Below are 10190 nucleotides of genomic sequence, written 5' to 3' on the forward strand. Positions count from 1 at the left end.
CATAAACAAGTTTATTTTATGACAAAAAATATGTCATTAATGCATTATATATTTTTTTTAATTAGGTGCAGATATTTAATATGTTTTCTTCGTTAAATAATTTTATTATAAACCAACCATAGTTTAAAGAATATTTATAGCGATGGCCGAAAGATATAATGATTCCGATAAATTGGGTCTCGAATTTATCTCAGATAACGAAGACGTGATTGAAATGTTCAAATCGGAGTCAGATGAAGATTATTGCAATTACAAAGTGAGTACTTTTCACATTTAATAAAAGCAGTAATAACAACTTTTCATTATTTATAAATGCAATATAAAATAATAATAAATAAATAACATCAGAAATAATTATGCAGTCGGCTTCGATCGTCGTTACGAAACGGTCGGACCACGCCGAACTCAATAAAACTTACATACAAGCACATGTGTTTTGGATTCAGATCTAAAAACTAACCAGTAAGCACGCAACAGAGACTGTTTGGTAATAAATATAATGTCACTAAGCCAGAAATTATATTATATAAAATATGTTTTAATTTAAATATATGTCTCTCTTCTTTGACAAGTTTTGGGTCCGTTACTGATTGGCAGATGGCCATCATTAATTTAAATAACAAGTTTCCTACGGGTTCTAAAAGTGTAACTAGTTTTGATACATATCGAATTTGGAGAGAGGAGATCAGAATTTACTTTTTGCTTTCGGAGCTGAAAATAATAGTTTTACTATTATCGTATGTGAGCAAAGAGCACGTTACATATAAATAAAACCTAAATTCTAACAGATAACTCTTACCTTAAAAAGAGGACATATGAAATGAGCAATATATAAAATAACTAATCCATAAAATGAATTGTTTGTGCATTACTATTGAACAGACAACGAATCCTATTCCGAAGATTTACCTTACATAAATGCACAAACAATTCGTTTTATTGAATAAAATATTTATTTAAGTGCATATACCTATATTTTAAAATAATTCCTTTTTAAATAACACTTCTTTTAAAATATATATTACATTACTTTCCACACAATATTAAAAAAAAATTCAGGCTCCCACTTAAATTGTCAGTTTGTGCTGAAATTTAAATAGAAATTTTAATAATATATCAATAAAACGGCGTTCACACAAATACAATTTAAAAATTGATAATGGTCAGTGTTCTATGCGTGCCTATACAGGCAATCTTGTATGAGCAACAAAATCAGGTTTTATAACGAGCTTGTTATACAAAGTCAAAGTCCAACCTGCGCTCGAGTATCGTGTAGATTACTTTGTAGTACTTGGTGTAGATTGTAATGTGTTAAGATAGTCGTAAAATTTGTGGACTATTCATAGGATCACGTATGTAACTTTTTTGAAATACTTTAAATAATCCACATTCAATGCACATTTCTAATGTAAACTACTTCAAAACCCCAAAACAATTTCCATTACTAAATCAATATAACGTAGTTCATTTATTCAACTAATAATAATAATTCAACTTCAAGGTCGTACAATGTCGGTGTATTATTGTTGCTAATCTAATGAAGTAATAATTTTAGCAATGTTATTAATATTTTTATATTAACACAAACTTTTACAAAACGTCTAGTTATAAATACAAACATATTTTATTATGTCTTAACATATTAGTTAATAGGTATTGGAGTCGTCAAAAAAGGGACATTGTCCAATTTAGGCGAATTAAACCAGATATATTATATATGCATTTATATTATATCGCACACACATTCATATGTATATAAAATCAAACACAATATATGTTATATCAAATATTTTATTATTAATTTATTTAAATCAAGCTGTTTTATTTTAAACAAATGTTTCAAATCCTTTACTTTATTATAATATATATAAAATTTTATTGTTTTAGGAAAATGGGTTGCTGCAGAATATTTGTTATAATCGCAGCTGTATTCGCAGCATGGCTTGGGTACAAAGCACATACAATATTATATAATATTCCAGAAGTTCCAAACTTACCGAATGTATGGTGGGGACCAAATGTTTCTCCAGATAAAGGTGATACATCAATTAAATCTTTTAAAGTCGAATTTCAAGAAAAGGTAATTATTGGGTTGTTATCAAGTTTACAATACATCCGTATGTCATTCACGCCAATTTATATATTACATTTACAGACTATAGAAGATCTCAAAGACCGACTGAACAAAGCACGTTTTTATACAGACCCATTAGTGGATATAGGCTTTCAATATGGGTTCAATAACAAATATCTGGAACAAGTGGTAGATTTTTGGCAGTATAAATACAACTTTACCGAACGCGAAGCATATTTAAATCAATATCCACATTTTAAAACAAACATACAAGGTTTAGACATTCATTTCGTTCATGTGAAACCAAAGATAACAGATGGATTGCAAGTATATCCTTTGTTGCTATTGCATGGATGGCCTGGAAGTTTTATTGAATTCTACAAGTTGATACCGTTGCTTACAACACCCAGAAAAGAAATAAATTATGTATTTGAATTGATCATTCCAAGCTTGCCTGGTTATGGATTTTCACAAGTAAGTTGTTATTTATTGTATATTGTGTATTAAGGTGATTAAAATAAATACATTTCAGGGTACATCAAAAACTGGAATGGGAGTAGCGCAAATAAGCGTTATAATGAAAAACTTTATGGATCGTCTCGGTTATAATAAATACATAATACAAGGTGGTGACTGGGGTGCTGTGATCACCAGTCACATGGCAGTATTATATCCAGATAAAATATATGGCTATCATACTAATATGCCTTTCGTTCAAAGTTTCATCGGAACGTTGCAAGTTATTTTGGGAAGTATTTATCCACCGATGGTTATTGAAAAGGAACATCAATCAAAATTATATCCTTTCCTCGATAAATTTACTTATTTATTAGAAGAATCAGGCTATATGCACTTGCAAGCTACAAAACCAGATACAATAGGTAACGATTTCTTTGTATTAACTTTTTAAGTATGTATGACATTCATTTGTATTTTTTCTTGAATAAATAGGAGTTGCGTTACGGGATTCTCCAGTTGGCTTAGCAGCTTATATATTGGAAAAATTCTCTACATGGACAAATAGTGAATGGAAAAAATTAAACGACGGTGGACTCACCAAAAAATACACTTTAACAGAGTTACTCGATAATATTATGATATATTGGGTGAGCGATTCCATCACAACTTCGATGAGATTGTATTCAGAGTCCTTCAACAAAAATCAAATGCTCTTAAATTTGGAAAAGTATGTTAAAATAAAATAGTATTATGTAATAACATTCATAATTATGAATACAATATCTTTATGTTATTATTTTAGAATTCCTCTTATTGTACCGACGGCTGTTACAAGATGTGCCCACGAAATTTCTTACACAACTGTTATGCAGTTAAATCTTAAATATAAAGAATTGGTACAAATTACAGATTATCCCAACTGTGGCCATTTCCTAGCATTCGAAGAACCTCAGCTTTTGGCTAATGATATATGGTCATCTGTGATTGAATACAGAAAGTTTTATCTTAATAAAATAGTTAAAAATGGGCAATAAATTATTTTAAATAAAAGCTTTTCTAAATGTATTTGTTAATATTTTTGTTATATTATATTTTTTAATAAAATTTAAAGTTTACATGATTTTTCTGAGTATTTTTTCTACTTAATAAAACTCTTAATGTTTTCTTGAATTGGTAGTATGAATTAATATTTTGAATTTTTTGAAGAATTCAAGTAATAATTTGTTTTTTCGAAATCACCAGTCAATACACAAAGGTAGCGAATGTTCTGATTAATTTTGAACAATTGAACAGACGACATTTCACCACAATCCAAAAAAATATGACTAATCAATGTTTAAATATAGTAATTATAAGATACATTATTTATAAATTAACAAAAGCGCATATTTATTTTATTTTTTCATATAAATTAACCAGCGTAAATATAAATCGTAATTATTAAAAAAGAGTTATTAATCTAAGCAGTGGCGCATCTATGGGGGGCGGGATTTTAAGATTTATAATGTTAGCTAGCGTTACTAACAAAACTAAATCACAAATCAATATAAAAAGTATAGGAAGATTCCAATGGGTTATTCCCTTCTCATTGTTCCAATTTCCGACGAAATGGTGACAAGTGACAATTATACACAGATTGAGTCGCTGCAGTAATGTTTTATTGTGATAATTAGTTGTTACATGTTGTTTACAAGTAAACAAAGAGTGCGAGCCCGTCGGCGTCGAAAAATCAAGAGAGTCCGTCACGCCAGTGGTCACTAAGTGCCGCCAAGTTTTGGCCACAATGAAATCTATATTAAAATATAAATAGGCCCCAACACTATTATTCAAGGAAAAGAGAAAAAATAGTTATAAAAAGCACTTATTGTCAAAAGACAGACGATGAAATAAAAGAGAGAAAAATAGGTACTTGCTAACCAAAAGCCACCAACAACGTTTTGCTACATAAATATATTTTAAAATTCAAACAGGTTAGGTGCAACCAAACCGCAGCGAGAGAGCGTTGGTCAGAACAGCGAACACCCCACGAATAACTCTGCATCGAATCTACTTAAAAGGATAATTATATAAATTGGCAACGAGACTTAGCTTATATAAAGGATTTAAATGTTTTGACCAATTTAAATTTTAAAACGTATTTTGTAGCAAAACGTTGTAGGCCGCTTCCATAGCTGTTAGAGCCAAACCAGCAGCGGAGAGTTTATAACCATCGTTTTGTCCACGTTAATACCTAGTAGACTCGAAATGCTAGTCTTAGAACTACAAGCCGTTGACTCCCATTTTGTTTATTTTATATCGGCAACAAATGTATTTTGTTTTAAATAGGCATCAGTTTCGGAACGCACTTATCACAAAATATCTCGCACATACGTGTTATATGTTCTATAAATGTGTGCGAATGATTGAATTAACTTTAATAGTACACATTCTTGTCTTTAAGTCGTTGTCCAATTCTTATCTCTCTGTGCAAAAATTTACCAATTCATGATAACACGAAATGATAAGATTGAGGAAGAATAGTCAATTAGTTAAGGTTGGATTTTCATAAACAAATCAGTTTAAAATACCAACTTACAAAAATATACACACTTTGAATTGAAAGATATTGCTTAATATAAGACAAAGCGATAAAAATGTTCGAAGGGTATATAGCCAGTTACTTGAATAAGTTTCTTGGGAAGTACATTCAAAATTTGGACACTGAACAATTGGTTGTAGATATATTTTCCGGAATTGTCAAAATTACCAATTTGAAGTTGAAGCCGGAAGTTTTGGTAAGCTTTATTAAAAATAATATTATTTATTACTGTTAAAAATATACTAATTTAAAATTTACTATTTTAGGTCGAACTCAAACTTCCCTTTTATATCAAGATCAGTAATATCGGTAAAATATCGTTAGAAACGTCTGTAAGCTATTTACTTCTTTTTTGGTTAGGTGTTAATCCACAATTCATCGTTAACATTGAAGATGTACTTGTAGTTTTAAGTCGAAATGGAGTTATTGACATCGAAGAAATAGAAAAGGTCATCACAAGTGTGTTTGAGAAGGTTTCTGAATATTGCAATTCTGGAAGTAATTCTGAGAATAGCATTGCCAATAATGTTAAAAAAATATTCATTAAAAGTGTTAAGGTTGAATATGAAGACACACTCAGTAAAATATCCTACTGTTTGGATGGCGATATAACCTTCCCAAGTCTTGAGATGTTTATTGATACTACAATCGTAGTTAACATTTTTTATAGTAATTACAACAAAAAATATCATAGACCACCCATGTCAATACCAAAAGCAAGTACTCGTGAAAAGGATAAAGACAACTATCATATGCAGTAAGTAGTTATAAAATCATTTTAATATAAGCTAATATCTAGGAATGTTGATAGTTGTGTCGTCATCAGTTAAATATACCTAAAATATATAATCAATTTCACTAAAAGTTGTTTCTGTGAAACAAACTTTACACATCCCAATCAGTTTTCATTTTTTACTTATTCACTATTTTTTACTTATTTACTATCAAAAGTATATATATTAAATTCTTTTCTGAAATACAAGTTCTGTTATGTCATTCGGTAATGGTGATTCCATATTATGGATTTTAGGGTATCTACTTAATTTACCTTCAGCATTGCAACCAGGACCGGCTCTGAGCATATACAACTGATTCACTCGCGTAAATTTAATAAAAACACGTTAATATTGTTTTTATCACAAAATGTAAAATTACAATTTATATAACGATATTTCATTCTCCTATAAAACATAATGAAATAAAAATTATGTTAATTATAGGGTCAGTTTTGCCGTCTCAGTCTTTGTGTATTTCTGTAAAATTCATATACCTAGACAGAGCCGGCCTCTCGCTCCATTAAAACTCAATCGTCAATTTTGCAGGGCTTTTGGAACCTTTTGTGTAAAATAAACAAGGGCCATAACAACTTGAATGTGTCGTTTCTATGAATCATTTCCTAACTTTTCGTCTTCGTCACAATAAATCAAGAAAATACACAACAAAATTAAGCACATTAATTGATCCTATATTTTTTTCTGACAGTCCATGTTTCGGAAGTAATAGATGTTTCAAATTTCAATATACGTTGATTGTTAACAGTGATTCGAAAGCTTTTTATGTTGTGCCCATTTTTAAATTTAGTAATATTTTCACCGAGGAATAAATTTATTAAGATTCAAATATGTAACGATTCCCTAGTCGTTATATAATATATAGTTCTAAAATATTATTTTGTATTCGTAACATACCCATTTTTGTAGGGGGGGGGGGGAGCTCGCGCTTTATTCTTGCGTAAGGCCCCGCACCCGCCAGAGCCGGCCCTGATTACAACCATCGATCTCTCGCTCTCTCATTCCACACTAAATCTCTTCCCAGTCTTTTCAGATACTTACTGATACAGTTTATCTTCTTTCTCTTTTCTGGGTTGTTTCAATTTAGTTTTTAATTAACAGAATCACTCATTCTCTACATGTGACAAGACCATTCTGAGCCTCTGTCACTCAAAATTTGCCAATTGCCTCACCGTATATGGGTCTTGATCCTGTATTGCCGATCTCCTTAATATATCAAATTATATTTTTAAAGATAACTGGTTCAATTTCTTCTCTTTAAATGAATGTCTACATCTCACAATCATAAATTAAAATTGGTCTTATAATTGTTTTATATGTCATCATTTCAAAGTTTTTGCTGAGAAGAATAGGGAGCATCTGTCGAACTTAGTTTTTTATATTAATTTTAAGTCCATGTTCAAATTCTTCCCTATATATGATACAGTATGAACTTTTCAGAATATATTCTGATTTTGGTGTGAGTGCGATATCGTTTATATATAATTTAATTTTTATTTCTCTAGATACTGTGGTATTTTATATACACGACTAAATAACACTGTAGATAATCATTATCAGCAGATATGACTTGGATTGGAACTGTATTGTAATCTGTTATCACGTCGATGAGTCTGGTGATTTCCGATGGTACCATACATTTCTATTTACTGTGTCAACAAGCAAAAATATAATTTTAAGTCTCAGAATCCATTTCACTCATTTAAAAATAACTATTGATTTACTGCTATTGGAAGTACCTAATATTAGTTGACCGTTGAATAACAAGAAACGGAATTAATAAAGCAAAGAAGCAGAAAATTATAAAGCAAATCATTCAAATCTTATAGATTTTGCTTGAAAAAGCAGAAATTAAAATCTTTAATCGACTCATATTTGTATCTCCTTGCTGACGTGTATTTTAGAAATAACTCTACATATTTAACCTTAAAATAGATTTCTGTGGTGCATGCAGATATTATTTGATATTAAATTCGTACATTATTTAATAGCTAATATATTTTTTTTGTAGGAAACAGAAAAGCTCCAAAATATTTTTTATTTTTTTGGCTGCTTTTGTAATATTGCGAATTCTATATAATGTTCATCAAGTTCCAAATTTACCAGAAAATACATGGTGCCATTTAAACCCTTCCAATGAAAAAATAAATAAATCGATTAGAAATTTTAATGTGGATTTTAAAGAAAAGGTAATTATAGAAATTATCAGATAAATATTTTATTTAATATGTAATTACAATATAATAGATTTATTTTTTGTTCATAGACTGCAGATCTTAAAGAGCAATTGAACGAAGCACATTTTTATACTACAGTTAAATTAAAAGACGTAGCCTCCCAATATGGGTTCAATGATAATTATATAAAAATAGTGGTAAAATTTTGGAAGAATGAATACAATTTCACAGAACGCCAAGCATATTTAAATCTTTATCCACAATTTAAAACAAACATACAAGGTTTAGACATTCATTTTATTCACGTGAAACCAAAGATAACGGACGGATTACAAGTATATCCTTTGCTGTTATTGCACGAATGGCCCGGAAGTTTCATCGAATTCTACAAGTTAATACCGTTATTAACATTACCCAGAAAAGGATTAAATTATGTATTTGAATTGATCATTCCAAGTTTGCCCGGCTATGGATTTTCTCAAGTGAGTTGTTTAATGCATATTAATATGTCTTTGAGCTAATTTAATAAAAACAATTCAGGATTCAGGCTATGTTCGGTTGGAAGAAACTCAAGTAAGCATGTTAATAAAAAGCCTTATGGATCGTCTTGGTTTTAATAAATATATCATCCAAGGTAATGATTGGGGCTCTACTATAATAATCAATCATTTGGTAACTTTATATCCGGATAAAATATATGGATATCATACCTTGCCTTATGTTAAGAACTTTAATGGAACATTGAAAGACATTTTGGCAAGTATTTATCCACCACTGGTAATTAATAAAGAACACAGTTTTAAACTATACCATTATCTTAATCAAATTGCTTATTTAATGGAAGCATCAGGTTATTTGTATTTACCAACTGCAAACCTAGATATAACAGGTAATATATAATATGAAATAATATGACATAATTAATTTGATAGAAGATTCTTTAGCTGTTTCAGAACCTTATATATTAGAAAAATACTCACTAACTGAGTTACTTGATCATGTTATGATTTATTTGATGAGAGATTCCAAAACTCTAGTAAAATTCGACTCAGAATGTTTCAACAACAATAAAAGTAATCATGATATGTATGTTCATCTTCTAAAAACTTATTTATTTCATAAGTTCATGTATTTATTCAGAATATTTTTTAGCTATCTACTATCAGAACTGAAGTCTTTTATGATACGTATTAACGAATTTGTCAGCGCAAGCATTAAGCTATTTAAGGAATTATTGGTAATCATGAATCATTTTAACAATCTGTTGCATTATTTCATGTTAAACATAATGTATTTATATTAAATATTATTATTAACACCTTCGTACATATAGAAATAAATTATAATATTAAGACTTTATTATTGTATATTTTTATTTTTTCTTTCTGTTATGTATTTTTTATATATTTTTATATATGTTTACTAAATTTGTTAGATGTAAAGATTAGCTATTAAGCTAAATAAATTAATAAAATAAATAAAGAATTAATCATAACTCTGATCTATAAAAATTAAAACCTCTTCTGTGTTCAAATGTCTGTTGACATGAAATGTCCCATTGGGTTGAATCCATATTTTTAGGACAATTTATTAGAAAAATAAGTAATCTATAATTAGTATTAATAAAATATTTTTTTTTCATAAAATTGTTTTATTTTTCACATTATTCAAGCAAATAATGATCGCTTGTAGATTTTCAGTGAGATTAAATATATTTATTTTAATACAAAATACCAGTAAGCGATTAAACATAAAAAATATATGAATTGATTATTGATAAATATTTTATAATAATATACACGAATAAAAATATTTTAACCACAATTAAGATATTTCGTCCGGTTGTCTCAAGATAACAAACTTTGGCACATAAAACGTCATTTTGACATCTTTGGCCATAACAGTTTAAAATTTGATTATTTCAAAAGATATATATCAATAATATAATGATTTAATTTTAGTTAGTAGATTTATTATCTGATTCAAACGGGGTCACCAAATAACCTAGGGCCGGCCCAATGTCAAAGCATTTTAATAGTTTATTTGAAAACTAAAATTAATTTTCAAAATTTAAGAAGGTCGTGAGCATTCGTTTTAAATATGTTTTTTAC

At 28.9% G+C, this 10190-nt stretch overlaps 2 protein-coding genes across 8 annotated transcripts; both read left to right on the forward strand.

Moving 5' to 3' along the window:
- The first annotated feature begins 1185 nt into the window (after positions 1-1185).
- On the forward strand, positions 1186-3653 carry LOC148236786 (juvenile hormone epoxide hydrolase 1-like). The gene is made up of 6 exons (XM_088182852.1): positions 1186-1352; positions 1888-2080; positions 2156-2548; positions 2607-2955; positions 3026-3260; positions 3336-3653. The coding sequence occupies exons 2-6, from the start codon at positions 1892-1894 to the stop codon at positions 3565-3567; spliced, it is 1398 nt and encodes a 465-aa protein (XP_088038978.1). The 5' UTR covers positions 1186-1352; positions 1888-1891; the 3' UTR covers positions 3568-3653.
- A 1031-nt stretch (positions 3654-4684) lies between these two features.
- Positions 4685-9436, forward strand: LOC148236787 (juvenile hormone epoxide hydrolase 1-like). 7 transcript variants are annotated; one of them, XM_088183112.1, is made up of 9 exons: positions 4696-5307; positions 5378-5443; positions 5517-5584; positions 5662-5868; positions 7914-8091; positions 8169-8561; positions 8620-8968; positions 9012-9165; positions 9232-9436. In XM_088183112.1, the coding sequence occupies exons 4-9, from the start codon at positions 5741-5743 to the stop codon at positions 9380-9382; spliced, it is 1353 nt and encodes a 450-aa protein (XP_088039238.1). In that variant the 5' UTR covers positions 4696-5307; positions 5378-5443; positions 5517-5584; positions 5662-5740; the 3' UTR covers positions 9383-9436. The 7 variants fall into 7 exon arrangements, with proteins under 7 accessions (XP_088039232.1, XP_088039233.1, XP_088039234.1 ...); XM_088183113.1 differs by having other exon boundaries at positions 5517-5570; XM_088183110.1 differs by having other exon boundaries at positions 5378-5584.
- The last annotated feature ends 754 nt before the right edge of the window (positions 9437-10190 follow it).

Source organism: Plectrocnemia conspersa, unplaced genomic scaffold (assembly GCF_051122295.1).
Source record: "Plectrocnemia conspersa isolate PC_06_02 unplaced genomic scaffold, ASM5112229v1 ptg000003l, whole genome shotgun sequence".
NCBI lineage: Eukaryota > Metazoa > Arthropoda > Insecta > Trichoptera > Polycentropodidae > Plectrocnemia > Plectrocnemia conspersa.

Coding starts and splice junctions, on each gene's coding strand:
- LOC148236787 (XM_088183106.1), top strand. CDS start 5,167: ATGTTCGAAGGGTATATAGCCAGTTACTTGAATAAGTTTCTTGGGAAG. Junction 5,869..7,913: donor AAAGACAACTATCATATGCA/GTAAGTAGTTAT, acceptor TTTTTTTTGTAG/GAAACAGAAAAGCTCCAAAA. Junction 8,969..9,011: donor TGCAAACCTAGATATAACAG/GTAATATATAAT, acceptor TTAATTTGATAG/AAGATTCTTTAGCTGTTTCA.
- LOC148236786 (XM_088182852.1), top strand. CDS start 1,892: ATGGGTTGCTGCAGAATATTTGTTATAATCGCAGCTGTATTCGCAGCA. Junction 2,081..2,155: donor AAGTCGAATTTCAAGAAAAG/GTAATTATTGGG, acceptor TTACATTTACAG/ACTATAGAAGATCTCAAAGA. Junction 2,549..2,606: donor CTGGTTATGGATTTTCACAA/GTAAGTTGTTAT, acceptor AATACATTTCAG/GGTACATCAAAAACTGGAAT.